This window comes from Anguilla anguilla, chromosome 4, assembly GCF_013347855.1.
Source record: "Anguilla anguilla isolate fAngAng1 chromosome 4, fAngAng1.pri, whole genome shotgun sequence".
In the NCBI taxonomy this organism is placed as follows: Eukaryota; Metazoa; Chordata; class Actinopteri; order Anguilliformes; family Anguillidae; genus Anguilla; species Anguilla anguilla.
In genome coordinates this window covers 37,361,911-37,388,786 of record NC_049204.1, presented here as the reverse complement: position 1 = coordinate 37,388,786, position 26,876 = coordinate 37,361,911, and the positions used below count along the sequence as shown (strand labels likewise).

The following is a 26,876-nucleotide window of genomic DNA, read 5'->3' as shown; positions in this document are numbered from 1 at the left end:
TGTTTGGCAAGAATATTTATTCAATTTTTTCCCCCAATACAATACACACGTTTCAAGAATATCAAAGTACCACTGCATGTAGGGGCCTGCATGTCACACTTGTCATTGATGTCACCTCACAAATACCAGGTCATAGTCTGATTCAAGTTTAACACAGTGACTCAGAAAACAAGAACTTTCATCAACATTTACTGACATGACTTTATTTTGGTCCTAATGAGCTCCCGTACATGTTACATCAAGATAGCCAACACACATTGAATTGTCACAATTGATATTGCCTCTGTGCAACAAGGTTTGTAATTTTGCCTCCCCAAAAAACCCCAGATGTCTGGGAAATGGCTGGCGTCCTGAAAACGTGCTTGAAGGCAGCAATGAAATGTCTGCTTTGAAAGGGTTTTATGGCTACGAGAGCAAGGCTCAAGAGGTTCAATAAAAATATTTAAAGTTGCCGAAATAAAGAGCACATCTAAGACCCACACAGTCTACTTTCAAAGCTGAAGCTGATAAGAGAGAGACATAGAGAGCTAAAGAGTAAGAGGGGAAGTCAGCTAGCGCAGAGCAGGCCATTGGCAGGGAAGCCACACCAATACATGCTATCTGGGTGGAACATCACAGGAATAAGTCACAAAGAAGCTATGGTGGTGCTCTGCCACCCTATGCGATCATGCTATTGGCTACGCAATTTGCTAAAACTAAGAAGAGCTACTACTATTGCGGCTAAAGGGATTATATCCTAAACTGGAAGGCAAGGCAATCATGCAAGTGCAAAATAAGCAAATCTAGTAGCAGCAGCAGAAAAACAAAGATGGCTGATGTCATGTTTATGTCAGTTAGTTTCCCCACTCTCTCTCTTTTGCGAATGAAGTGCCAAAGTTATCCGGCTCACAGTGTGCTTACTAATTTAAGACGGAACCAAATGCAACTACTTTTGGAGAACGAAAGCAGGAGGGATTTTTTTTTTGCCACAGCGACTGCACGCACAGGTAACAAAGCAGATTTATCGCATCTACCGATTACACCAGCAGAATACAAAAAGCAACTGAACGACAAACACGCAAGGCTTCAGCTTAAACCCAGGCTTAGACCTTCAATGGACACAGAAGTGGCGACACATTCGGACTTCTTTTTTATACCAATCACAGTTTATACAACAAACTATGAAACAACCATGGGACATTGCACATACTCAGGCATCGTACGCAAAACATCTCACTCTAAAGTGCACAGCCTCAAGTTTGAGGAGAACTAGACTACACCGGCAATTGAAACTAAGGCAACACAGTTACAAATGCACAAAAAAACACTTTTGGCCCATGAAAGTTTGGCGCATACAGTACCATCAAGTACATCACTTGTACACAAAAAATACAGGGCTCAGATTAGACATGACTTTGCATATTCATTTGAAACCTGTCACACAGTCGTACATATCCCCACATACTGTTTTCAAAGCAAAAATTGTCAGTTAACTGAAAACACCAGAAGCTTCCAACATTTTCAGTTCCCAAGAGTAAAGCCAATCCCTGAACTTGCGCTGTACGATTGAAAATATGCTATATTTTTTGCCATTTCAAGTATTTAACACGCACTAAAGCATTACTAACAGTGGAAATAAAACTTAGGTATTTATATAGAATAGAGAAAAATAATTATCAGTACTTCGCAAATAGTCTCTGGTATTCTCTTGTATATACACTGGATGTATATGACTTGGATATGTAATTAGTCAGGAACATTTTGAAAATCCTATTTACAATATGTGGTCAGAAGCTAGTACAAGCCAAGTGAGAATACCATTACCATATAAGATCAGTTGTGCTTTTAAAACATAATTTTCAAGCAATAATTGTGGATTCCGATGGTGAAGCTCACACTGCTTGACCTAGTGTGCTATACTGCTTGACATCAAATATAAATGTGATAATGGCAACAGAGGGTGTTCATCTCACCCCTTTGTTTTAGTGCCAGTAAAGTTGGCTTTCTGCTGCATGTCGGGCAAAGAGCCAAACCTCTTCCAAAGCATGATAAATCTTTCGCAGTTCAATCTCCAAGAACCCCCTCGCAGAGTTCAGGGAATCAACGAAGGGGGCAACAGCCAGAACCTCTTTTTCAACTGGCAGTTTTTCCCCTCCTTTCTTTAGGAGGTCTGAATGTGCGTCAGCAAGCGATTTGACAGCAGGACATTGTATCTATGTGATAAGGCTTCCTGTACCTTTGAGAAGATAGGCAGTGGCCAATTATCGATCCCTGGGGGCCGGATTGGCGGGATGTGCCTCATTTCGGCAAGATTTAGCTGCTGCTTCCAAAGAACGAAGAATCACAATGGCAACTTTTACACACACAAGGAAAAAAGAGCCACTTGCAGATAGAAAAACAAACTGGAGGACTGGAGGCGCATTTGTCTGAGCGACAACTGACATTTTGCTTGCAAAGTGTTTACCAAAAGCTTTGCAAACATTTGTGAAATCTGGTTGTAATATGATGTAATGTTGTAATATTACCTTCAAACTGCAAAGGACTCCTGCTTGTCTGATTCTTTCAAGAGGTTTCCTGCCATAAGTGACAGTTTCTTAAATGGCGGTCAGAAAGGGTCAGAACCTGTGGAAACAGGAAAATCTGGGGCACCAGTCGATTGCTTTTAAAGTGTTACATTTGACAGGGTTCTTCTTGTCCGCTGACATTTTTCTTTACAATACAGCCCAGCCAGCTCAGCGGGGGATTGCTTTAAGATTGAACCTGAACCTCTACAGAGAGATTGCTTATGTAAAGGCAGTGAATTGAGTTGAGGTAAGTTGAAACGCCCTCTTAAACCTACTATATGCCTAGCGTGATGTTTCAGCTTTAAGAGTTAGATCAGAATTAGAAGGAATATTAAGTCTAGTTTGGTTTTCTCATCTATTGCACCAACATGGAGCAAATCAGGTCCTATACAGAATATAATATTTAAATACTGTACGGATGAAGACACATCTAATGCTCTAATCTAGACACGAAAGGCAGACAGAAGCATTTTAACAGGGCTTTGGACAATGTTGTTCACACCAACACTACTATACGGAAATATACATTGGTCTAATATAACTTATATATTTATATATATTTATATGTAGCATTTTGAGGGAAAGAAAATGAAATACTGGTACATTCACAACAAACATTTCATTTGTCTAAAGGAAAGGTCTGATATGTTTTGGCCGAGTAGCCTTAAAGGTCTTGTCCGAGTCGTTCGATCTCCTCGATGAGGAAGTCAATGTCCTCCAAAGTGGCTGCTGGATTGGAGATCACCATGCGGAAGAAGTTGACCTTGTCTCCTTGTGGCTGGTAGCTCACCATGGTGGTTCCATACTCCATCATCCTGGCCTTGATGACAGGGGCAACCTGCAGATAGAAAAACGGGATTTCTGTGTTCTTTAAGGCTTCCTTTATGGGAATGGTAATCTTTCTGGGAATCTCCAGGTTATGTTCTCACTATCAAATACATAAGGGCTTTTAAAAATGGAGAGGTAGCCTACCCTCCATTTTATAGTACAATCAGTCCACTCTTTGAAGTAACATTAAGACCCGTGTAGCACTTAACTGTTACAGGGATTGACAACTGAGTGATGGCATACAGCATATCCAAAGAATGAGTTTTTTGGTTTAGAGAAACAATCAGACAGCCCAGTACTGGGATGCTTTCTCCCACTATCAAACTGTTCCAGTTTCTTATGTGCAATGCTTTCACTGGGGGTACTATCTGCAAATAAGCTGAATAAAATTTTCTGGGAGGAATGGCAATTTCTTGCAGTCACATGCAACAACCAACGTGATAATTAAATCAAGGTGGGTCATCAGTTAAACAGCCACAAAAAAGTTAAGGCGCTATTTTGGAAGAGTCACAGCAAGGTAATTAATTTGTGCTGAATTTGCATCTTCCCTTTTATATTCGGAGCCTTTTTCAATTATTTCATTTAAAGTTAGCATGACTGGCTCTCTGGCACAGCAAATAATTAAGCCACTATTTCCCAAGTGTATCTTTAACTCAGGTTACAACTGTCAACTTCACCACTGTCCAAGCAGAAAGGACTCTGTGAAGCTCGCTGAAGATGATTCCCTCTCTAGTGACCTTACCACTGACTGGAAATAAATAGAAGGTTTTATTTATTGGGACATACTTCTTTGCTGACAAACACTCCCTAAACCACTCTAAACGACTATTTCTTCTTCCTCTCCAAAAAATCTATAAGATATAAGACTCGAGAATATATTCTGGATGTGAGTCTTCTGGAAACTAGGCTTTCCGAAACTGTTTTATTTTTCATTCAAAATAAGAGATTTTCTTAAATAAGGGAGTGCTCACATCCTGTCAGCAGAAATCTATTTTACTACAAATGAGCAGACATCGAGCAGATAAATAAACGACATTGGGGCGACATAGCTCAGGAGGTAAGAGCGGTTGTCTGGCAGTCGGAGGGTTGCCGATTCGAGCCCCACCCTGGGCGTGTCGAAGTGTCCCTGAGCAAGACACCTAACCCCTAAATGCTCTGGTGAATGAGAGGTATCAATTGTAAAGCGCTTTGGATAAAAGCGTTATATAAATGAAGTCCATTTACCATTTAAATATATCCATCATACCACAACTATCAATTAATCTGAAATGGTATAGTCAAAATTCTTCTTTCTTTTTTTTTTCTTTGCCATTTTGGACTTAATTGAGTCTGTTAGGTTACTAATACACTGTTTACATCACATGCAACAAGCACTATAACTGAAACCAATGAAAGTGCCATAATTTTCCACACCACAGGCCACACAGTACTACAAGAAAGCCATTGAATGTAGGTGGCTGATTGGTTGTTGAACAAATACAGTAGTAACCCGAGTACCCATGGCCAATATAAACTCAACCTACCCCTGGAATAACAAAGTCACACAATTTCAGACTCCTGGTCATAGTCAGAAAATGACTCAGATGGGGCTTGAATCTGTGATGGCTACAGGAACCAGCCAGCAGTTAAGGCAAGGGCCTTGTATTGACTGAGTCATTTTGGAGTCCATATGTTCCTTCTTGAAAAAGAACGTAGGCTGCATGCTTGAGAAAATAAATGAAATGAAATGTACCACCATCTAGTCAGTCTCATAAGAGCCATTCGTTTGGTGTGTGTTCGCAATAGCATAGAAGAACCCAGAAATGATATACATGTTTGGCTGACTGACTGACTGACTGACTGACTGACTGACTGATAAAGTTACACCGCGCATGTCTGTGATGTCGGCTGGTTCGGTCCAGCCATATACTAGGTTTTAACCTGGTCTTGTTTCATAAAAAATTTTTATCTACTCATATAGTATATGTTACATAAACTTAAAGTAATAATCTCGAAGATTTTCATTAAAATAAATGTCTGTTAAGTCACTATCTATCGCTGAATTAGGTAACACAATGGTGATTGAGCCTATTATTATATTAATTTATATTATTATTATTATTATTATTATTATTATTATTATTATTATAATTTATGACTAAAAAACTGGGTGTCTGTGACGACATTCCCGGGAAAAAATCACAAGCGGCGCATAGATAGTGACACGTTTTCCATCACCCATCAGTGGTTGGTCCGCCAGAGAGGGTAGGCGGAGCTAACGCAACAGGCTTGCTCTTCAACTCACTTGTGTGTAAGCGGCGTACTGTTTTTTCCGGTGTGCTGGCATTAAAGGTGGGGGGGGTTATGGAACCCTAATACGTTTTTGTGTAACATGAGAGGTCATATTATTTGTTGATGTACATTTCGTATTACATTTGATGACAATTTAACGTTACTAAATTGCATAGCTATTTGCACAGCTAATGCTAGCTACCAGACCATGTCAATAAAGGCAACATTAGTTTAGACAACGTTGCGCACAGTATCCATCTCTCATATCGAGTAACGTTACGTTAGCTAGCTAGCTAATGTAATTAACACAATCGAATGTCAGCTAACAATCAGAAAAAACACTAGCTAATGCTACCGACCGGTACAGACCTTGCAAACTGTCTCTCGAATGCAATGCTACCTTGTTGCAGCGTTGCAATGTAGCTAACTAAAGGCCAGTTCAGATCAATGATCCGCAACGAGACTGGATGCAACTTCCAAATTCCAAGACGCCTGATTGTAAACGTTCTAAAACTGCACTTGGCGATTTGACAAGGTGGGTCTTTTGAGACCCTAGGCAACGGCTTCAGAGGCTCTGCAACTAACCAGTTCACACCGCTGCAATGTTCTCTGCAACATTCTAAAACCGTTTTGTCTCGTTGCGAATCATTGATCTTAACTGGCCTTAACGTTACCGTTATTCACATTGCCATCAAGTTCATCAATATATAAGCCGGGGTATAGGTGGAGCAGAATCTGATTTCTGTGTAAAGATGTCAAGCTGGAGAAAAATAAATAAAAGAATACGGCAGTATGGATTAGCGTTGTTATTATTTTATTACGCTTCCTCATATACTCCTTCAGCCTTGATGCCCTTTTTTGATGAAATCTCCTTTGTTTTTGTTTTATTCTTCTTATTCTGATTGCCAATTTAACACCCAGCTCAGCTTTATTCTCGAACAGTTTAGCTAGCAAAACCAGAAACAAGGCAGTTGTTTCAAAAATATCACACAACAATCATTCAGGATGATGATGCACGAGATATATAATTGCACGAGCCACAGCGAATCCCGCTAATTCTTCTCTGCAGTGTAAAGATGTTCATACCGAGCAAAAGGTCGATAAAGAACGTTTGTGGAAATTGATCATCACTAATTCTAGCCCAGGTCTGCAACAGCATTTTAACCCGGCTCGGCAGTGTAAAGACAGCTTAAGTTAGCCTAATGTTAGACAATGAATGAGTGTGTACATAACGTTACTTTTATAACAAACATTTTTTATTCAGTAAATAATAAGTGTAATAGTTGGCGTGGCCCAGGTGCCAACTGACTGACGTCACACAGGTGACACTGGTTGGATCCGGTTGGATCTATGGGAAGTGAGGTCCAAAAACACACCTGCAATTACCGCTTCTCGCCATTGGTACCCCCAAAGAGAACGAAACTGAAATCTTCAAGATTGTAACTTTAAGTAAAACTCAATTTTCATGTTTCAAATAACATCCCAACATGCTTTTCAAATGTGGCGCATGTTAGAAAACACCAGGATTAAAATGAAAAGATAGAACTAAAGGAAATATTTCATCATAAAAAAATACAGGTATTTTATATTTTGCAACATCTATGTCAGCAAATGATTTCATCCTTACATTTGTGACAAACAGGACCTCTTTCCATAAAAAGGTAGCTTTTTTCTGTGTGAGTCACTATAGGTTCTGAAAGCACAGGAACATTAAATATATATGTATATATATATATATATATATATATGGTTTAAAATAAACTTATATTTGCCGTGTGTGATGTTTTCTGCGCTCAGCAAAGTGATATTTCAACCCCCACTGAGCAAACATGACATATTCTTATATGGAAGGCTGTCTTCAGCTTTCATCACTATTCAATTACAGCACATTTTTGTACATATTAGAGGTGTTCTTGTTCTTGTGCAAAATTATCAGTTGAAAATTTCAAAATGAAAAAAGGCGTTTTTTTGGTATCCTATCTTCGTCAGTCCATTAAACAATTCCATTTAGAGATTCCAATTTTCTCTGCTTGTGGTTGAAAACAATAATATGTGAAAAGCAGCCAGTGTTTCCTTGATTAAGCGCTTTGTTTGGCCCTGTTTAACCATGCTGATCACGGGCATGATTAGCGGGGTTACTGCAGTGCCTGGAAATGGGTGGCAGACGCTCCAGGGACCTGCGCATTAGGTGTCTCTGAAACAGGTAACGCATGACCGCCTATTTTTGGGTTCCTTGTCTGGTGTGGAGGGTTGGGGGTGGGGGAGAGAGAGAGAGAGGGAGAGAGAGAGAGAGAGAGAGAGAGAGAGAGAGAAGCGAAGAGAAAGAGAAAGCTCTTTGTATGGCTGGCACGCATACGCACGTCTGTTCTCCTAATTGCTGATTAGAGCCTGCCTGCTTCTTTGGGCACCGGCGCTTCTGAGTGGCTGCCATCAGAACAGCCAATATCAAATGATTGAATTCATGAACTGCACCAACCCCCAGCCCCCACCCCCATGATAATGTGTCTTTTCATTTCCCATGCCTTCTGCAAAATCCTAACGGTCGCATCTCGGCAAATTGTCTTTGTTTTGCTCCATTTTATCCAACGTTAAGGCCAGGCGGGTGCTTTTTGCATGGCGGTACAGTGCATTCGGGGGGGGGGGGGGGGGGGAGGGGGGGTGAGGGGGTGGAGTCCTGCACAGCTATTCCCGCAAAAATAGCTGAAGATAAACACAAAAAAGGAGCTCTCACCTTATGCAGCCGCTTCTGCCGCTCCTCTTTGTCCTCCAAATAGCGAACGCCAGGCGGAAGGTACCAGAAACACACGTTGGTGTGCTGCGGCTGGAGGGAGGTGAACAGAATAAGGGGGTTTATCAATTATAATTCACAACTCCTGCTCATTATTCATTGTCAAATGTTTTTACCATTATATCAAACACGAAAGCACACGCATGAAAGCACACTCTCAGACATGCATAGACACCCATACACACCACAAACACACACACACACGCACGCACACACAAACGCGTGCACAAACATACACACACAGGCATACACAGACACACATGCACACCACACACACACACACACACACACAGATATAAACATTCACACACAAACACATAATTACACAAGCGCCTTACTGAGGGCACCAAACTATTAAACGGCGTACATGAATTGTTTATGCTGAGAATTTCAGCAAAGAAATATGTTCTATCTACGATATGACAGGCAGCTGTTTGCAAGGCTAAAATGCACCTTTTGCCGACATCTCATGTGCTAAAACAAAGGACTCCTACGCTTTCAGAGCCCTCAGTACTGGGTGGGCTGCTTGTTCAAACATAAACGTTTTCAAAAGCATGCTGAGCTCTGTGCGTTGGCGCCAGGGGCCACTTTAACGTTAGCCCCATTTGGTAGCGCAAAGTATTAATTATGGACCGTTGGCTGGTGCTGCTTGCGAGCCTCTGTTTTTCTGCGAGGCTCTGAATGGCTTTGTGCTTCGATTTTACCCCCTGACTCGCACAGCTGTTGAAGCACCTGGGATGGGGCCAGGCGGGCCCCGTTCCATTCGCCGCTTTGATTATGGTACATTATGCTCTCTCTGCAAGCCCGCTCTGCACATGTGGAATTCGGGCACCCAGGACTTTTGGCCCAAGGAGAAAACCCATTAAAAGCTATATGTCCTTATCCTGGATGACGTCTGTTGCTGTCACCGACATCTAGCAGCATCATAAATTATAAAATGTGGGAAAGGGGAGCTGGTGAAAATGTATACATGTTTAGCCCCTTAAAATGTCCTTTTAGGCAAGGACAAAGGTCAATTTACAAAATAAATTGGATCATTTATTACGGGATCAAACACTTAATTGGCCTGTCGCACAGAACACATATGCACGGCACCCCCTGAAAAAACCATTAAGTACATTGTCATAATGTAGTACAAGAATGCAATCTGCAGGGACAAGGAGGCACGAGGTCTCATTACACTGTTGCTGAATTCAGAATTTTGCTTTCGGCTGCATTAGGTGCGAAAGATGGCTGTTGACGTGATAGCTCTTTGTAATTCCCGTCAATCATGTTATATGTACATTATATGAATTAAATAACTCACTGTAACAACAGCACACAGTAACAGACATCTCATCACCCTGACTCTAAGTAATGCAATACATGTTGCCAGTAAACACTGATGCTGAAATTAAGCATGTGGCAAATAAATGCTTTCAAAGCTAAAATGTACAGCAATGCACACAAATAGCAAGTCATCTCTTTCACAGAAGTACTGGGAAAACATGATCTGTTTAATTGCCATTCCTTAACAAAAAAACACAGAAAATATGACTTGAGATAAAAGGTGGGCAGATCACTTACTTTTCCATTGAACACCATCTCATACCCCTCTCTGTCCTTGATCTTATTGTACAGGTACTCTGAAAGCTCCAAGCATTTGTCAATTTGAGCCTCGAACCCAATAGTGCCCTGGTAATGGAAAACAAGTGGTCAGTATTGGAATGAGCAATTAACAACTTTTTAAAAACAGGAAAGTACAAAGCACTAAGCTGGACTAGCCACTTTAAGTTTTCTTTGCAACTCTTCTTTTGTTTGGTTCTGGTCACCATAGATGTGTTGCATGCCTATAATCAAAATGGGAGAGAAATATATTTTTGTATTTCTACATGTATTTAAACCTCAGATCCATGTTTTATGCCACAGATGACAGGTGCTAGTTCACAAAAACAGTTCACTGAATAAAGTGGCATTGAAGTTTTTTTTTATTATATTTTTTCAAATTAAATTGAGGCGAGAAACTCAGCTGGTCCTACGTCTTAGAACTGGGTGGGAACAAAGCCTCAATTTCCTGTGCCTTTTAGCAGGGCCGGCCCAAGGTTTTTGGGGGTCCTAAACAAAAATACTATATGGGGCCCTCTGTTTCGATCGAAAACCACCCCCCAAGCCCCAGCCAGCAAGATCTGGCACCAATAGAAATATATTTAGATGAATGAAAAAGCCATTGTTATAGGGAACGCAATTATTTATTACAAATATATATATTTATATATATCTTGGAGGGAGGGGGCCCTGAACCGCGGGGCCCTAAACAAATGTTTATTGGGTCGGGCCGACCCTGCCTTTTAGTATCAATTAAAAGCATAAATAGAAAGGCTGGCAATTTTGGTAGACCAGCATGGAGGACTGTCATGTCCCAGGGGGCCCTGGGAAAGAGAAATCCAGCTCTGAACATCAAAATAATATTTAATATTTAAACCCGCCTGTTAGCGGAAATTCAAAACCTTGAAATTGATGGCCCGTTTATTTTCCATTGTTTGTGTTCAAGTCCACCCTGCCATCAAACTTAAAATGTGGCTCAAGAGACTATGATTTATCATTAACAATTACTGAAAAGCCCACACGCCTTCACAAAATCATCAATTATGTCACAAATTTTAAAAAGGGGTTAAGGTTATTGCCACCTATTCAGAAGCAAGACCTTTTAGTTCGACTTCACAAAAATATTGTTACATATTAACAATCATAATCGACAATCTATTACATTATTTTGTTTCATAAGGCATGCACAAATTCTAGGCTTCTAATATGTTGGTTGGACCACATGCACTTCATAATCTACCAATGAACAGCTTCCACAGAGACCATTCCCATGTAGAAAGAACGGGCCTTTCAGATTTGTTATTTTGCTTACTGTCTGGAGTGCAGCCAGTTTAAAAAAAAATCAGTATTAGCCATCATCACTCCAAGGGTCTCTGAGTCCATGCATTATTATTATTTGCATTAATAATTCACAGTCAACAAAAATGCTTAATTCTGTCAGTATGAAGGGTGCCGTTAAATGTAAGGGAAAAATACATTCATTCTCGGGGCAGACATAAAGATCAGCCTTTGCTTACATCTGCAAGTTGAAGGCTCTGTAAGCAAAAGAAGAAAAAAAACCCTGGCCTTGCACTGTGGGCTGCTGCCAGTTCACATTGTAATATAAGCAATTACCTTGGTTCTCCACTGTCAGACAGCATGAATCAAACCCGATAGCGGCTGATCTAGACTGACTACATTAAACAGCGCTGTCAGGTGAGGGGAAGAGAAGCTTTGTTTTCTCTGGGCAGGAGCACCACCCATGGATCAGGTTTGGGTTTTTAAAAAGAGGAGAAGCCAGGAGTCTGGATCCATCCCTGCACCATGCAATGGCAGCATTGCAAAAGCCTTGTGTCTACAATCAGACCAGCAGTGTGTATCTGCGCTAATAGGGATACACTCTCATAGAAATACAAACAGCACAAATAAGGACTATGAATGCTGATGATGAGAACAGATTGTTCAGCCCACCTAGGAACCATCATTTGATGGTTATGATGAGCATACACATGCATTTATAGGCACCCATCAACATATTGAAGATTTAATGTTAGCAAGTCAACATAAATCATTTTTGTATGATATAAGGTCTTAAATGAAGACTAATCAAAATACATACTTTTTGTGTGTTTTTAGTGAGAACACGTGCTCTTCGAAGTGCATCCTGCCGGCTTCTTTCTGCTTTGCGGTTCGCCGTCTGAGCTGAACATTCATCGCGTTATTAGACTGAAAGCACGTCCTGTGCGTGCGTGCTGCGAGAACCCGATCAACCACGGGAATCGTGACAAATTAAGCATTCCCTCCCGGGGGAACGATACGGCCCGTTGTTCATCGCCAAATGGGACCCCTGGCACGGGACACTGCCGGGGACGGGATTTGGTTCTAGGCCACGGAGTACATTATTCAACATGCTTTAGCTAACGCTTTACTCGAAGTGCCCCCAGGGAGCCCCCTAAATCAAGGGTGTCAAATTCAAGCCCCAGGGTGCCGAAATGTCGGCAGGTTTTTTGCGGTTTCCTTTCAATCAGCAGCTAAGTAAAGCCTTGGCAACACGGAGTGTGGATTCTTTAACCAATAAACAAATTAAATGAATAAATGAATAAATGAATAAACGAATATCTGGTACTGAACAACACCTGGAGTATCACACCTCTGTTCTAAATTAAATACACTTTGAGACATTTCATTTCATTTCTGCTGTCCTCTTCAACGTCTGCAGTGGAACCTGGAGGAGTCGAAGCTCCCATTGACTTTTCAGTCGTATTGTCAGTCAAACACCAGTATTTAATTGCGCTGTGCCCACCTTAGCCCTCCACATAAGCCACAGTTTAAAGATGTCAACGTGGCGGCCGCACTGCAGTGCCTTGTCCCCGGTGTCGTAGGAGAGGTCATAGTGCTTGTCCGTCTGGAAAAGGTAGCAGGCATGCATCTGGTTGCAGCTCTGCATCAGGCCCTGTGGAAAGCCGGGGGAAAAACAGATGCTGGAGCATGACATGTTGTCCCTATTAATACAAGACACAAGCTTTTCTTCTGGACAAAGATCTTCACTAAGCTTGAGATGGCCCAGGTTCAAGCTAACTGCTGTGAGGCTTGAATTTTTATCTTCTTTTTAAATGCTGATACTTTTGATTGAGTGATGTTAGGTAAAAAAAAATGGCTTGTATCGTTGGGTCAAAAAGACACATTACTTATTAACACTCGCTCAGAAGCGTCCATGTTTTAAATGAATGTCCTGATGATGTCAGAGGCTCCTCGCTCACCTCTTCTCTGACCAGGAGGGCTGAGCACTGCAAGGGCACAGACATCATCTTATGGGGGTTCCATGTTACTGAGTTGGCTCTGCAAAAAGGTCATGAACACAAAACATATGAAAAATTCTTAAAATATATAATTCTTGAAATTAAGAAATAAAATGTTTATTGAAAGCCTTTCAGGGTTATGCAAAGTGAGAATGATCTAATACATCTCAAACACACTTTTATGTTTTATTTTGAGCATGTGCTTCCTGTGACCTCATCGGCAGGAAGAAGAAGAGTTGAGCAGTGAATTCTGGGGTTTGGGTGAGTTTGAGCAGTTTTTATATTTTGAAGCACTTAATGTGTTGACTGTTTGAGGTGGTTCTTTTGTATGACAAAAGTGGCATGACTTTGTGTTAATGTCACCCATTTCCCTGAATACTGCACTGGCTGCTTTGCTACACTTTTTGTGGTTGCTGGACTGCTATTTAATATAAAATCTCTTACGGGAGTCATAAATTCTGGATACAGCCTTTTCATCAAACACCATTAGAAAATTTACAGTCATGCAGATTTATTTTTCCCTTCTTGGTTTTCCCATTGATGAATGTGGAAGAGTTTCCTACAGCTGGGTTGAGTACACCTTATTTCCTGTCATTTGGATTTTGGAAACTGCCTTTTACATGTTTTTTCCCCCCAAAACTACTTATTGTACATATTCCAAACACACACACACACACAGACACACACACACACACACACGCATGCATGTGCCTTACTGCACATATCTTGGGGTCTACGGATGAGGGTCACAAACACAGAGACACAGCAACACACACTCGTCAAAAAGTGCTGAATTTTATACACTGACCTTTCGACTCCATTAAGTTTCCACCTGTGCTTGCGAGACATGAGCAGACTTCCTCCCCAGGCTCCCTGCAGACACATTTACGGGTAAGAGCGCTGCTGAAAGGGGGCTGTACAAGTATGGCTTTTGCTCTAGCCCAGTAATAAAGTACCTGACTCGACAAATCAAGGTCTTGACTTGAAAACAATGATTTGTTGATTTGTTGAATAAGGTCTTTTAGTGCTGGGCTTCAACACAAGTCTGCACGTGCAATAGCCCTGCACAGTTAAGAAACCTTTGCCCTTCAAGTTCCCTGCAGAAATATATGTAAGTACATTTCCCACCCACTGACCCTTCACAGGGCCTTCTGAGACCACTCTTTAAAAGCCACACCCCCTTTAAGGTTTCCACACACTTTCTGCTGTCGTCAGCACTGATCTGACTGATTTTATACCCAGAACGCTGGTTCACCAAGTCGAAAGAAAGAAACTGTTGAAGTGTAAAATAATATGTCTTTATAACCCATTGCTTTTAGAAATTAATTGAAAACTGCAAGAGACTTCACTGATTTAATTAATGGAGCATGAGAGAAAAGGATTTTGGTCTTTTGGTTTTGTAGATCATCGCTACAAAACTGTAAACCAACTGCTCAGGACTGAACCTGATCCCAAAATATTTCTTAAAAACCAAAGACAAAGATATCTTTACAACAGACATCACTGCAAATTCCATGGGCAGCTGATTCTTATTTGTGAATTCCAAACAGATGGAAAGAATACATTGAGCCAAGTCAGAAAGCCGGCACTGTTTCTCTGTTTCTCTCAACAAGACCACATCCCAGTTCAGATGTTCCTATTGCACCATTCAATATAGAATAGTTTGAAACTATGATATTTTGAGAGCTTGGCCACACAGACTCTCGTTTTAAAATGTTGGCATCTTTTATATATATGATTCTGAGGTATGATCCTGTTGGCTTTTAAAAAATATGGGCGAGGTGATGATGACCCACTTCCCTCCTCTGCCAGAGCCACCTTTCATGCCACAGCGTGACTACTCCTTTAATAGGCACTCCCTTGGAGAAAGATTGCAAACGTGGTGATAGAGGAATGATGGGTAATTTGGAGAGAAAGGTTTATGAGCTCTGCTCCAGTTTTGTTAATCTGCACTGAGGGAAATCACCAGCCCCTGTGCATTTAGGTCAGATGAAACTGGTGAAGGGGAACCAAACAAAATGAGCAGATTTGAGTATATTGAGCACACTGCAGTCCACCGTGCTTGTGTGCTTGTGGTCCGAACACCCAGGTGGCGCAACGTCACCAGCACACCCGTGAAACGCCAGTGCCTTAATTGATCTCTCCCAGCCTGCTGTCTGGTCTACGCGGAGAAGGCTTTACCAAACAACTTCATTACTTGACTTAACCAGAGCTGTACTCACACCTCAGAGATATTCCTGAGGCTTTCAGAGGACACGCAGTGAGCAGCTAACAGCTGCATGCAACATGGCGCCTCGCATACCACTGACCCCCGGTGAAACTCACGTCCACATGCATCCACACGCTGTGCTTCTGGCAAATGTCGGCGATGGCGATGAGGGGGTCGAAGGCTCCGTACACGGTGGTGCCGGCGGTGGCGCTGACGAAAAATGGCACATGGCCCTGTGGGAGGGGAGAGAGACGCTGTCGTACTGACGCTAATGGAACAAAGCCCTGCCTGATCCCAGCCTGGCATTCAGGCCGTGACTGAGGGGATTCTGGGAGAATGAGGCCCAGCTGTTTGAACAAAGTTAAGAGTTCTTCTGTTATATAAGGAGTGCTTTTAAAGGTGAAAATAAAGTGGTTCAGCGAGAGTCAGTTGTACTCCACTTTGTAAAAAAAAATTCTTCACAGCTGCATCTGTGAATTCAACCTGCTGAGGAAAAAATTGAACCAAAATACAAGGGCTCAAAGTTCAGTGGTTTCCTTGTCAATATTTATGGAATGCTATTTAAGCAACATTAACTGAAAGAGTAAATTCTAGAAAAACAGCAAGCATGGTGTGAAAAAAGCAGAACAATTCCTATTAAAAAATTCTGCATTCCAACAAATGCTTTCATTTAAATGCAGGCCACTGTAATAAACAGACAAATAGCCCACAGAAAAAAAGGATGCAAGGTTGGTTGGCCGGCTAGCCACAAAGTGATTTACTAGTATGCAGCTAATGATAGAGGTTATGCATACTAATTAGCTAGTAATTGTTCCAAGCACGTAGTGCTAGATTTATATTTTTACTGTCAATATTGAACTCTGAGGGCAGGCAAGTCAGGCAAACTGGGCAGATCATGCAATTTGCCTTTGTTGGACATCCGCTGGTTTTTTGTGGGAGATCAATGAATCTTTTCCAAATTCGGAACTCTTTAAGAGCTCTAATTGTCTGTGTTATAGCTCTGCTAATAGAAATCTACTAATGGCAAATCAGTCATTTAGTACCCCTTCAAAGACTTTGCATGAACTCTTCAACAAGCTTTTGCTTGAAAGATTCATTATTATTATTATTATTATTATTATTATTATTATTACATACTGTATTTTTAACTCTACAATCGTTAATACCAGTTGATAAGAACAATGCCAGACACATGAGGTCTTTTAAATTTGTGCTATGGAAATACAGTAGTAACTTTAAAGCAACAAAACATTTATACCTATCTCTTATTCTTATAGTAGTACATTTCCTCCCCCCACACTTAAGAGCGAATCGTCACTCAGAAAGGCTTTACACATAGGACCCCAGATGCATTGTAATTGCCATTTTGAAGAGCAGCATAACAGACACTCCACGCTGATCCATTAATGGCGAATGCCACAGAACAAGTGATGTGTTCAGATGACATGTCACCAAGAATGGTGCAATGCTGTTACCATGGCTGGAGGCAGTAAAAGGCAGAGCATGGACAGGATGCACATGGTGAAGCTGCTTCTGTGTGCGTTTTCTTTTTTTTTTTTGCCGTTGGTCGAATTACCTTTTGTTTGGCTTCAACTATTCTTCTCTCGAGGTCCGATGGTATCATTTTACCTCTGGAGAAGGAAACTGGGTTTTATTTCTTTAATGCTTCACCGATTTACACACATAATTTTGTTTCAGTAGCAAAGCGATGTCTTCTAGTATGACTCCAGACCTACCTCTCGTCGACCTTGATGCAAATGACACTGTCGGTGCCAATCCCCAGAGCAGCAGCCCCTTTCTTGATTGAGAAGTGACTCTGAAAAACATGGTAAAGCATACGCAGAACTTATCCATCCTTCGTTGCCATGAGTGAATAACCCCATATATAAACGGATGATAAATGCAAGCAGGTTCGTTGTGGGTTTTGAACAGTCCTCCTCAGCTGCAAGTCACATTAAGTGATGCAATTAGCATGATGAGCTAAAGACCAAGCTCCTCAACTAAGGGGTCTTAATTACAGTCATAAAATGGCTCTAGAGTGCTGACATCTCCTTTTTGCCTATAAAGAATATAACACACCAGGTCATTCAGCCCATCTAGGCTTTGGCATATTTCTTACAGTCTAGAACATCGATACTCAAATCTGGCCCTTGAGGCCAGTAGTAGTGCTGGTTTTCCTGTCTTCCTGATAGTTCATTGATTGGATAATCTCGCTGAATGTCATTAAGATTCCACTCACCTGGTGAAGAATGGAAGCCTGCAGTACTGCTGGCCTTGAGGGCCAGATTTGAGAAACCCTGTCCTACAAGAAAATGAGCCCTAATGTCTACTGCTTTTTGTCTGAACACCAGAACCAATTCCAACCCAAGAAACCAGGGCGGTAAGTTCATTGTGTAATCAAATGTACTAAGTAACAACAAAAAACTGTGGCTCTCCAGAATCTTGTCTAGACCTCTTGTCTAAAGCATAGATAGGGGGCATCCATAGTGTACTGCTGGTACACCACTGCTTTTTGCAACAGCTAATTTATTGATCATTTAAGGCTGCTAAAAACATTACTTTTCCTTCACTTTATTGACGCACTACAGGTTTGGCTGATTTCTTTGTCTTTTCCATTTTTCCTAAAATGATTCAGTGACCAGGTATCCACACTTTCAGTAATTAGTGTTTATATATATATATATATATATATGTATGTATGGGTGACAAATTAAAGGAAAAACTAACATAAAGTGCTGGGCCACAACGGGCCACCAAACCGGCTCTTTGTGATTGAAGCACCTGCCATCCGCGCCCCAATAATAAACACTCTTACAAAGTCACTTAGATCTGTTGCCATCATGATCCAAAATTGAGGTCACCTGGGCCTGCTCAGCATTTTTATACATGCCACAGAGCAGGATAGGATGTTTATCATTTAACTGTATCATGCAGTACACCTGTATGGAAACATCAGCATTTATTATGTTTCTCCACTCATTTATTCAGGTTTTTCCTTTAATGTGTCACCTGTCTGTATAATGTGTGTGTGTGTCTATATATATATATCAAGAGTACATACACAGGAATCCAGTCTGGGAACTCCTGGACTAGAATTCATCCAGCACTGTGCCAGGACTGGTCTTAAACACTTGAAGGGTCAAAATCTAATTTGGCTCAATGTACTGGAACTACTTAGCTCCATCACTTTGTAGCATATACCTTATTTAAATATTACATCTACACCAAGGGAGCCATTTCACAGGACATTATCGAGCTAAACACAGTATTTCTTATACACATCTCAATAGACAAGACATACTTTAAAATCAAAGCTCATTTAAATCCTCACATTTTAATCCAGTCTTCTGTGCATAGGTAAACAACTTACATGAGACCACATCTAAATATTACAACACACTAACATTCATATTACAAATGCCATGCTGTGCAATAAATTAAAGGGATGGTTCACTTTCTGTTTTAAAAAAATGAATGAATGAATTCATTCATTCATTCATTCAATTTTAGTGCCGAGACCACTTTTTTGTGTGCAGTGAAGATAATTGGTATCTGAGGAGGTGTCTGATGATAGCTGGTATCAGTGGTACAGTTCAACTCCAAAGTGGATTTTTCAGTGATGTAAGGCATCAATAATAGTACTTGGTTATTCTTCAAGAAATTATGTTTACTCTTATTTTTGCCTGGAGCTATTTCCTATATGCACATGCAACTTACGGCCACTGCATTTAATTAAATTGTGGCATGGCTTTCTATATCGATATGGCTACACCGGTCCATGGGATTGACAAAATGAATTGTGAATTAGCCCTCTAAAATGATTCTGTTCATATGTAGAGCCTCTGAAAACATAATGTGACTATCAAGCTGCTTTGCAGTTACGTGAAGTATTTTCATGCCTTAGACCAGGGGTTTTCAACCTTTTCTGAACCTGGGACCCCACCTAGGCTCAAAGGCATACAGAGGACCATTAATATTAATAAAAAGGGGTTATATTTAAAAAAAAATGTTTCACATATTTTATATATTTATTAAATATATTTATTTCCATTTTTCCAAATCTGTATATAGTGATTGCATATCAAGCATGGCCAGGGATCTCCTACAGTACCTTCAAGGACCCCCAGGAGTCTGCTGACTCCCTGTTAAAAACCCAGGCTTTAAATGACAAAACCCTGAATGCCCCTATACCAGCCATAGTGAAGTTATCTGAAACTTAAATGCCCTTCACTGCACATAAAAACTACCGGGCCAATTGAGGACATACACTGAAATATAAATTATATCATAAACCCTCCAAAAGTGATCCCTTTAATCCATGCATAATTGTGTCCATCGCATTATGAAAGGCAAAATATGAATCTCCATAAACAGTGAGATGGTAACGAATGCCCATAAAAATTAAGAGTCATTTTTGACCATCTGACAACAAGATGGCAGCAGCAAGGACACCACACACTTCCAGAATGCACATTTGGTTGCTTTCCACATGGTGCCTTTGAAGTATATGCAGTGTGCGAGAGCCCAAAGGCAGGAAATGACAGCTATGTGTCCTCGCCCACGCCAGACCCGCATGTTAGCTTCACATCAGCTGCAAAAACATCAAAGTGACACGATGACATTTGATTTAGAAATACCGATGGATGGATGAAACACCCGCAGAATTTTACAGGTCACCGTTAGCACGCGCGACAGAACGGCGCGTCAGAATGACTCTCTGTGTTACAGCTGCAACAGCGGCACCATACGAAACGCCCACCCCCCGTGACTCCCAACTCTGAGGTTCTCATCGTTCTGATGTCATTTGGTTAAGAGTGGTTTTATTTGCGCTCCGATGAAAGCGGCATAGTACAACAGTGGTAATGAGACATAACCTATAACCTGAAAGTCACAGGCCCAAATCCCACATGGGACTCCACTTCAGAGACTGTGAGACAGGTACTTAACCTGAATTGCTCAGCTGTGTAAATGGTGAGGTCATTTTTCTAAAAAATAAAAAAAAATGTTTTCCCTGGATAATACTGTCTGTTACCTGAATAAATAGTGTAAGACTATCCCATCCCCAAAAATCCAGAAGCATTATCTACCCCTTGTTCACACTCTGGATATGACATTTAGAGTTTAAGCAGAAGAAAAAAAAAAGGCTCCTACGTGTTCAGATGTGAACGCAGCCAGCCTTGGAACCGATGACATTCCTTTCTCCTTCACTTCAGGAAACATCTTGAATCGAGCCAGCAGCATTGCATACATATTAGAGATGGCGCCACCTAGAGGAGAACATCCGACTCTCAATCACTCCCTGTCAAAATCTTTCACTCCCATCTATTTGATACTGATTTTTAAAATCATTTACAGATTGCTTCACATAATGCTTCACTGTGCATTACAAGCACTATCTATGAATAGATCATATTTTGAGTCTAGGTGCTGTACTTGCATTTCAACATGGGGAACACTTATCTCACTGTATCCTACACTAAATTGTAAATAAGCTTCACTAGTACATAAAGTGTCCAAATTAGGTTGATGCTTAGTACCTGAAAGACAATAATTTTAATGACCCAAAAAAAAGGAAATATTCCAGTTCCACTGCCTGAGGAGAGCTGCCAATCACAATGAGGGGCAGCACATTGAAAACCCACATTTGAGGAAAAAGACTTTGAAGGATGTGAAACCTTGAAGGTAAACCTACCTGGTGAGAATATTCCATCCCCTCGACCTTCCGGCCAACCAATGATCTCCCTCATTTTTTTCAGTGTCACGTACTCCAGCAGCACAAAAACCGGTGCGACCTCGTAGGTGAACCTAAAACCAAAGTCAAGGTTGCGGGGACACACACAAACACACATATAGTTTTTATTAAATTTTACTGAATAACAGGGTCCGAGGCAGTAAATTGTGTTCTCTTTTGTGACAGAAAATGGCTGCAATTACCTTTTAAAAACCCCAAAATACAAAACACACTGGTCAACTGGCACAAACAATTTTGCTCAGTTGGTACAAGATACACTGCTCAGTGGAGATAGTGCCTAGAGGTCGTTATGACCTTCCCAGAGACATTTTCTTATTAAGCTACTGTTATTTTCTGCCATTATCCACACAGATCTTGGGGCTGTATTTACATCTGAGTTGAAATCATAACTCCGTATAACTACTCATATTCAGTATTCATGTTACCATAGCAAGAGTAATTTTAACCTAGCAACATTAATGTCAGAGGCAGTCATAGAACAGTCCAGCCCTCACTGTTGGACTCCTCTTGCTTTAATGATGGAATCCACTACAAGCTCTAATGTCATTGGTCACTGGTAGTAAGGTACTTGTATGCATAACCTTTCAATAAATGGTCACTTAATGGCCCGAAGCCAGTCCCGTGATTCTAGCTGTTTAGAAAGGCCCGTGGGCCAAGCATTCTCTCACTTTTTTTGGTCTGCCTAGCTCTTATTTGACAAATGGCAGCACAGGCATGTGCAGTTCTGTTCGAGGAGGCTACATGTTCCATCTAGTGACTCACTTGAAGGCTGTAGATCACAGATATTTAGGCTGCCGTTAAACCCATAAATTGTTTGTACCTTATGCAGCCTGTAAAATACAATTTTATTAAGGACTTTACAGAAGTAGCAGGACAAAACTGGAAATATGAGATATCCGGCTATTTCCGACCATATTTTCAACATCAGTCTTCTACACTCTCTTTTATAAAATGTAGGTCATTTACAAAAACAAACAAACAAAAAACGAAACAATAAATAAACAAGTAAATAAATAAATAAATAAATAAATAATACCAAAAACAAAATGTACAACAGAAATGACAGTTTTTACTCTCTGAATAATATGGATAGATAATTAATGTTATATACATGATGGAAAATATTGTTTTACATTTATGTTAATATTTAACTTTTATTGAAAATAACTGTTGATTAAATTATGGAAGTCTTTTTTTAGTTTCCTACTCATTAATTGCAAACGTCTTATTGATATCTTTAAAAACTATTTAATTGAACATATAGGCTAATGATATATCTCTCTCTAAATATACAAAATACGTATACAAAATCATTTTAAATTCCAAATGTTACTATCACTAGTTCAAAATGACTTTTGATGAAAGTCGACATTTAAAAAAAATAATAACTTGAATTGATGGTCTCTTTTCATCATCTAATCTTGAAATCCGGGCAGGAAATTAAACCATTATGTTCGGCGCTGTCTTACAGTGATTATTTCATTTCGATTGTGTATATGCAAAGCTCCTGCTATCAGTGATTGCAGACACGGAAAAAATGGCGATGGAAATAAGCTTTGGTAACGATACAGACAAACCATACTCACATATTTGTGTTGGCAGTTGACGTTAGCCAGTCAGCTGCTAAACCGACCATATCTAATCCGGTGGAAAGCTGATTGAAGTATCTCGGATGAGCTATACATAGTAATCAAAATAGGAATAAAGTGTAATAGAAAATAGTTAGTACCGTGTTTGAATAACCATAAAATTCTTTTTTTTTGTCCCATTCCGGTGTGAGATTGTTTTGTTTGGCTCCTCGGCTACTGTCTCGACCCCTAGACAACACGTTCGACCCATACTGTTTAAAATAACCAACAAGATTTGGACAAACTGTATCACCCATTAAAATAAAATAAAATGTAATGTGGAAATTACTTTTCAACACATTTGAAACGCCGAGTAACTGGCATCGACACGCCGTTGTTCGACATTTGGCTGCGGTAGGGTGGGTAGGGTGGGCATGGACGGAGAGGGGCTTTGGGCTTAATAAAAAATAAATAAATATAACAATACAAATTTTAATAACAATTCTAACAATAATAATAAACAAAGATTCGTATGCGTTCTCGCATCACCAAGAACAACAACAACAACAACAACAACAACAATAATAATAATAATAATAATAATAATAATAATTTGGCGGTTCTTAGAGTAAGATTTTCAAGGGTCAAAACAATAATAAATGCACTATTTTGAAAAGAATAACGGGGGTTGGGCTTGGGGGGCTAACAGAGGATAAATTGGCTCCTTGCCATTTCCCATTTTCTCTTCAATATGGACTAATTATGATAGCGAAACACCAGGCAGCCTTGCAGGAGGGGACCAGCCTCCACTCCCGTTGAGCCAGCTGATCATTTCACGCCTCACTAGCACAAGTAACAGGTTTAACTGAGCACTTATAGGTGTAACGGAGGGGGTGAGCTCGGCAGTAACACTCGCCCGTTGTTTCCTTTAAAAAAAAAAATTTCTAGAAAATGAACGAATTGACTTTTTCTTAGCTCAATTAAATATAGAAGTGGCACAGCTCCGGGGGGAAATGCGTAAAATAGCAGCATACATTTTACTCAGATGCGATATAGGAAATCGGATGCGTTTATAGAACTAATCATCAGTTGAAAAGAAAAAATACACTATGTGTGCGTATGTATATCGAAATTATATGTGTATATATATAATTTCGATTTGGCCTATTTGTGTTTTTTCACTCAGACTCTTCGATCACGTCGTCTAGGTTGAAACGAAATAACGAAATAAGATTGCTGTACCAGCCCCCCCCCTTACCTGTTTTTATGGCGTATTTCAGAGTAGCACGACAAGTAAGTAAAATGTCGTCCAGTGTTTCTGGATCGTCCGACAGTTCCCAGTTGTTCGATTGAAGCAATTCATTTGGATAATGAAAATCAATTACTTTTGTTGACCTGTCAAACGACTCCACAATATATGCCAGCAAAATGTCCACAACCTCTTGAAGAAAATTCAATGTCTTAACGTCCCCGTTCGTAGCGGGAAGTAGATCTGTAAAATGCAAAAATATTTAAATGTACGATAGACTTGTGTTTAAACTTTATATCGAAATTAAATGTACTTCATTCGACCTTGAGAACAACAGGCAATTAGCATTTAGCCTAACTGTCGTTATTGTAGGTGCCAAATACATTGAAATGAGTGTTTATTAAAACTACGGACGCAGGCATTTGGAAAAAAAAAAAAAAGATTTAAGGCCAGAAATTATTTTTTATATTATTGGACGGATACATCATCAAACTCTGCCTAAGATCGTTGAATCAAATCTTTGCAACAAATAATAAGACTAGCCTATTATTTATTTAGTGTTCTAATAATTCTGCCCAATGGGAAAAAAACAGCATGCGTGAAAATATACCCTTTTATTTTAAGTGTGCAGTCTAATAGATAAGCTTTTTTGTTAGTCTGCAGTACATTTCGCATCTCAGTTATAGCCTATAAGATCATTTTTATTAAAAGCAGCAACAACAGAACGAGTGTATACCTGTTGAATAGAGATCTGAGAAACCAACATTCGTTTTGGAACAATTGCAAGGTTTGTTGCAGCTGCAGGTCTCTGGCTCAACCTCGGTTTGCTTGACGGCAGGGTCCGCTGGTTTCTCGGCCTCTCCAACATTAAGCAGAGCTAAACAATATAGGAAGTTAAAATAAACAAATAAAAAGAGCGAAAAAGTCTGTTTTTGTACTAACAGGCGCACAGTTGTACGAAATATAGAATAATATAATGACAGTTTTATCTCGCCGACTGTGAGACCATCAAACAATTGGCTACATAAAATGCACAACTGAAATTATTTCAAACATACCACATATTTTTGATCCGATGCCTCCTGAAAATTTTTGTGCCGCCGCCTGACACCAAGCTCTTGCTAAACAGAGCAACAAAAATTCGTTGAAATAAATAAAAAGGAGAGATATTAATTTCAATTGCCTAAAATATAAAATTAATGCAAAGCAACGACAATAGCTACGAATGGTAAGTTCATTTTTTTTTTTTCAGTTTAAAATCGTTTATTGGGCTAACGGGTGGACGGAAACGTAGAATGAAAACTATGGCATGAATCTCAAACATGGACAATACGCCCAAAATACGTTGCGCAAAGCTAACATATGAAAATTTGTAAAATCGACAAAACATTAGTTTTACCATATGGGTCAGCTTTGAGAACAAACACATTGAATGAGTTATCATGAAAATATGCAGACGGTAACAGATGTGCCTGTTATAATGAGCTATTCTCATAATACGTTAACATAACGGGTCACGCTTTAAAAAATCTCCATTGCTGCATTTCTTTTCATGCTTTCTCCGTTACTTACGTGTGCTGGGGCTTTGGTTGCTGTTGTCACCCGCATTTTCAGCTCCAAGAGACCAAAAACCGTGTGATGCCATTGGAAATACTCGCCAGCAGTTATCAGCACTCACAGACGGAGACAAATAGCGCCCATCCAGACGGGAAATAACACACCGAGGGCTAAAGGGAGCTGTTCAGAAACGCGGTGCTGATCTTGTCCCCTCGAGTTCTCGGCAGTTATAAGAAATCCACCTGAGTGTTAACCGCGGCGGCCACACAACTGCAAACACAAACCACGGCTCCGTCTTCAGTGAAGAGCGAGCTGCCTCTCTCTGCCTGGACTTCCACAGGTACCGAACAGTTGGAACACAGAACGCTGAAAACGAAGCTGCGCAGCGTCTGGGAGTCAAACGCTGAGCTCTGCAAGCATTTAGGAGGGAAAGCAATTACTCACTCCAAACCACACGTGCGCATTTCAAGAGGATCACAAATATTCGCATGAATGACAGCTATCTTCCGGTCTTGCATTTAACAGCCTATTTGGTGAACTTTAGACGGGGAGCGCGTTATTCTAATGTTAATGAAAAATAACAGCAAATGTTTCACGTGCAAGTTTTAAATTGTAATTGGGAGAATTTCTTAATCCACCATGCAAAGTAGTGCACGGTATTATAATGGAATTCGTCAGTTTTAAAAGGCTCGTGATTATCGTAGGCTAGTTCTAACCTATTTTCACGTCATAAATCTTCTGTGTGATTCATCTCCTGACAGAAGGGGTTACGTCGTAAATCGTGACCACTAATCCACAACTGTTGTCCCCTTCTTTGTCTCGGAAAATAGCATGGAGCTGGAGATATCCACTGGATTTTTTAAAAAGTTGCACACAGCCTATTCTGCTCAGCAACGCTGAATTTCCCACAACCGTCGTAATTGCTTCCCTCAAGTAAAAAATAACTTAACAGCGCAGACATCATTAGTAATAACTTATAGGTCTATGTGCCAATTCAAGCTGAGCGCTCCGTGAAGCGTGGCGTTCAAATCTGCAGTCCATTTGCAGTGATTGTACTCTGAAGGCCATTCGGATTTTTTTTCTGTCAGCCCGCGTTTACACGCCACTCATCCTGGATGCCAAACATCGGTCCGAATAAACAGATTCTATTTGAAATATAGGCTAGATGATAAATATAATTTACGGTCCTCAACTGAAGTAGTCACGTTAACTAATACATTGATTACGTGCTGCGCCCATATTTATTCGT

The 26,876-nt window shown here is 40.3% G+C and overlaps 1 protein-coding gene across 1 annotated transcript; it reads right to left on the bottom strand.

Moving 5' to 3' along the window:
• On the bottom strand, positions 1 to 26,709 carry gad2 (glutamate decarboxylase 2). Its single transcript, XM_035416168.1, has 17 exons — positions 26,344 to 26,709; positions 25,643 to 26,037; positions 25,129 to 25,191; positions 24,807 to 24,947; positions 24,080 to 24,313; positions 22,840 to 22,930; positions 21,194 to 21,306; positions 20,653 to 20,768; positions 17,238 to 17,317; positions 17,078 to 17,132; positions 15,618 to 15,734; positions 14,101 to 14,165; positions 13,254 to 13,332; positions 12,797 to 12,946; positions 9,997 to 10,104; positions 8,374 to 8,463; positions 1 to 3,381 (listed from the first exon to the last, which is right to left on the bottom strand). The coding sequence occupies exons 2-17, from the start codon at positions 25,713 to 25,715 to the stop codon at positions 3,208 to 3,210; spliced, it is 1,749 nt and encodes a 582-aa protein (XP_035272059.1). The 5' UTR covers positions 25,716 to 26,037; positions 26,344 to 26,709; the 3' UTR covers positions 1 to 3,207.
• Positions 26,710 to 26,876: the final 167 nt, after the last annotated feature.